Source organism: Hydra vulgaris, chromosome 10 (genome assembly GCF_038396675.1).
Source record: "Hydra vulgaris chromosome 10, alternate assembly HydraT2T_AEP".
Taxonomy (NCBI): domain Eukaryota; kingdom Metazoa; phylum Cnidaria; class Hydrozoa; order Anthoathecata; family Hydridae; genus Hydra; species Hydra vulgaris.
In genome coordinates, this window is record NC_088929.1 from 27,462,581 (window position 1) to 27,465,528 (window position 2,948).

The 2,948-nt window shown below is 29.5% G+C and overlaps 1 protein-coding gene across 1 annotated transcript; it reads right to left on the minus strand.

The window, feature by feature from the left end:
• Positions 1-1,313: 1,313 nt before the first annotated feature.
• Positions 1,314-2,179, minus strand: LOC136085880 (uncharacterized). Its single transcript, XM_065807660.1, has 3 exons — positions 1,907-2,179; positions 1,700-1,829; positions 1,314-1,582 (listed from the first exon to the last, which is right to left on the minus strand). The coding sequence occupies exons 1-3, from the start codon at positions 2,147-2,149 to the stop codon at positions 1,413-1,415; spliced, it is 543 nt and encodes a 180-aa protein (XP_065663732.1). The 5' UTR covers positions 2,150-2,179; the 3' UTR covers positions 1,314-1,412.
• Between the last annotated feature and the right edge of the window lie 769 nt (positions 2,180-2,948).

The window sequence follows — 2,948 nt, forward strand, 5'->3', positions numbered from 1 at the left end:
CCAGGTAACCTTCAGCTCTGTATTCAAATGCATCTTTGCATACTGCTGTAGGTCACAAAATGATACTTTAAACTCTTCAATAACTGAAGAAGCATTGCTGCCTAATTCGTATCCAAAGGTGCACTCTTTAACCTTTTCAAACTTTCTGAGGCAATGAACTATAGGCAATAAATTAGTTTGAGATGCTAACACATCTCTCTCTAAAATATCTACTTTTTCCAGAAGTTTATTGGAATTGTTCCCATCAAAGCCTATCCCATGATAACCTCTAAGTAAGATATAATGTTCTTTGAGCCAGTTTTTAAAAAGAGGCCAATGATCTAAAAGTAGTCTACCAAGTAATGTCACAATCCCCATAAGAAGATGTAACTCTGGTGGAGGGACTAAGTGATTAACTTCATCTTCAGCATTTTTGTCTAAATAAACGAGTCGAGGACTAATAACATTTTTAAAATCTTTCATCTCTAACCGCTTTGCCCCATTTTCAACAAATAAGTTGTACCAATAATCAAACGAACCTAACGTTCTTGGAGTATCACTTTCTAGGGAACATTCGCCTTCACACCACAAGCAGGCATATTTACCTGAATGAGAAGACAAACCAAAGATGCTGTTAGCACATTTTAAGTCAAATGCAAGGTGATATGTAACATTATCCAGATTTAATCTACTCAAGATTTTCTGCAAATTTCCATTGTCTTCACAAACATCTTCAACAATAGCAAGAATAAAACACCTTTTAACTCCACTGTCAATGTAAATCTCATTTTTATTAGTTTTATCAAAGACATTTACAATTACTTTCAGAAATCCTTGACCTCCATCTATTGATATACGTATCATACTGGAGAGAGGATCCATTCCTCTTTCAATTAAAATACTAAGAATAAATTCAGAAGTGTCATAGATAAATACTACATGTCTTGTTACAATTTCATCATTCCAAATAAAGTTCTCTTGTTCTATTTTATATTTAGATTCAATTTCTTCTTGTAATGATGTCATCATACTAATTACATTATTCTCCACAACAGTAAATGATCCCAGATTCTTACGGAGACTTGATATCAGTTTTTTTGTTTTATTTTTTGTCAATTCCAAAACATAAGTTAATTCCATCTCTGTTTGAAATGATATCTGATTAAAAAACTTTCTAGAAGATTTATTGTCTTTAGTTCCAACAGTTAAAGTTAACAGATTTCCACCTTAAAGATAAAGTATAATTAATTATATGTATCTTTAAGCTACCCCTACTCTAAATTTACAATGCAAACGTTTTGAAAAAATTGTTAGCAACCTATACAATTGCTTAGTTACAAAAGCCTCATATCTACTGAGTGTTTTATATGTGCATTTAAGTTTTATCTAAACATATAAACCCTTTTTAATTATTTAAAAATGAAAATAAAAACCTAAACACCTGTAGATATTTTAAAAGACTGGCCTCTCTCAATGCCTTCTCGCTCCATTTTGTTTTTTATTATGCCTGAAGCAACTTGCTCACATGATGTGGAATCAAGAGTTTCTGCCAAATTAATTAAATTCAAAACAGCCTGACTAGAACAACAGTTGTTATGACATCCTGAAGAATAAAATTTACTCTTAAAATAATATACGCCTAAAGGCTTTTTATTGAAGTTTATAAATGAATATTTGATAACTTTTAATTTACTTATCAAGTAACTTATAAATTTTTAACCTCTTGCAAGGAGAGTAAAGCAGCAGCTGCACATATTTTTTTTCAGAGATTCAACATCTTTTGTATTAACATGAGATGATTGTATAATATCACTAAGCTCAGTACTACGTCTAATTCTTGGTCTGTCAACCTAATTCAAAATAGCATTTAATAAAAAATCTTTATATGTATTAATCATTTAACTTAAATAAGTTTAAAGTCATATACCTGAGAAACTTTACTTATCCAGTTTGAAAGATAAGTGTTTGATCCCTTTTTCAGCAAAAAGATGTTTCTTCTACAACTTGAACAAATTACATCCGGACAGACATTAAACTCTACATTGTACTCAGGCCAAATTAACTCCTTGATTTTATTTGCTACAGATGGTTGTACTTTTACTAAAGATTTTGAATATTTACCTTTTTTTTCCAAACAGACTGCACAAACAGACTGTTTTAAATCAGCCATCTTTACCGTATGTATATTTTTTTACTTGAATCATTTCAAAACTATTAAAGAAAAAGAAGCCGAGAATGGTGGATTGCATTATTTTTAAGACTAAATTTTTAGGTTTTTCTAACTTTTAATACTTAAAATACTAACTCTTCTGATCGACTTTAGATTTGTTCTGCACTTGAAAAAGACTTACACTAACTGCATTTACTTTAAAAAAAAAAAAAATTAGAGGTGGGGAAAAGTTGAACCTGACGGTCTTTATGGCTCACAGTGTCTATACGATGAATAACTTAGCACATTTTAAGTAAAAATTCCAATTTGCTTTCCATAGTTTCATAAATATGACCCTGCTCATCTTCTATAACGTTGTCTTTGATATATTCTATGATATCCATTGCGTTTTTTAAATTTTCTTTGATTCCATGTGGTAATTTTAACATAAATCTGATACTTCTCGCGTTGGCAAAAGTCAGTTCGAGACTGATTTGTCTGAATATCTCTACTGAACTCAGTTTTTATTAGTTAATCTAAAAAATAAAAATAATTAATGTATAAGAATATTATTACATAAAAAATTAGAAAAAAAATGATTAGTAGTGTTATAAAAAATTAGAAAAAGATGGCAATTTTTTTTACATAAATATATTATTGAATTGTAATCGTAATAAATAAATTATTGTTAATAATAAATGGTTTCAGTTCTTCTTGAGAAATAAAATTGGGAAAACCAACAGCTACATTAAACTCTTCTGTAGGTTTATCAAAAGAACTTGCGTTTAAAGTTTGAAGATAAATATCACTCGTAATAGCG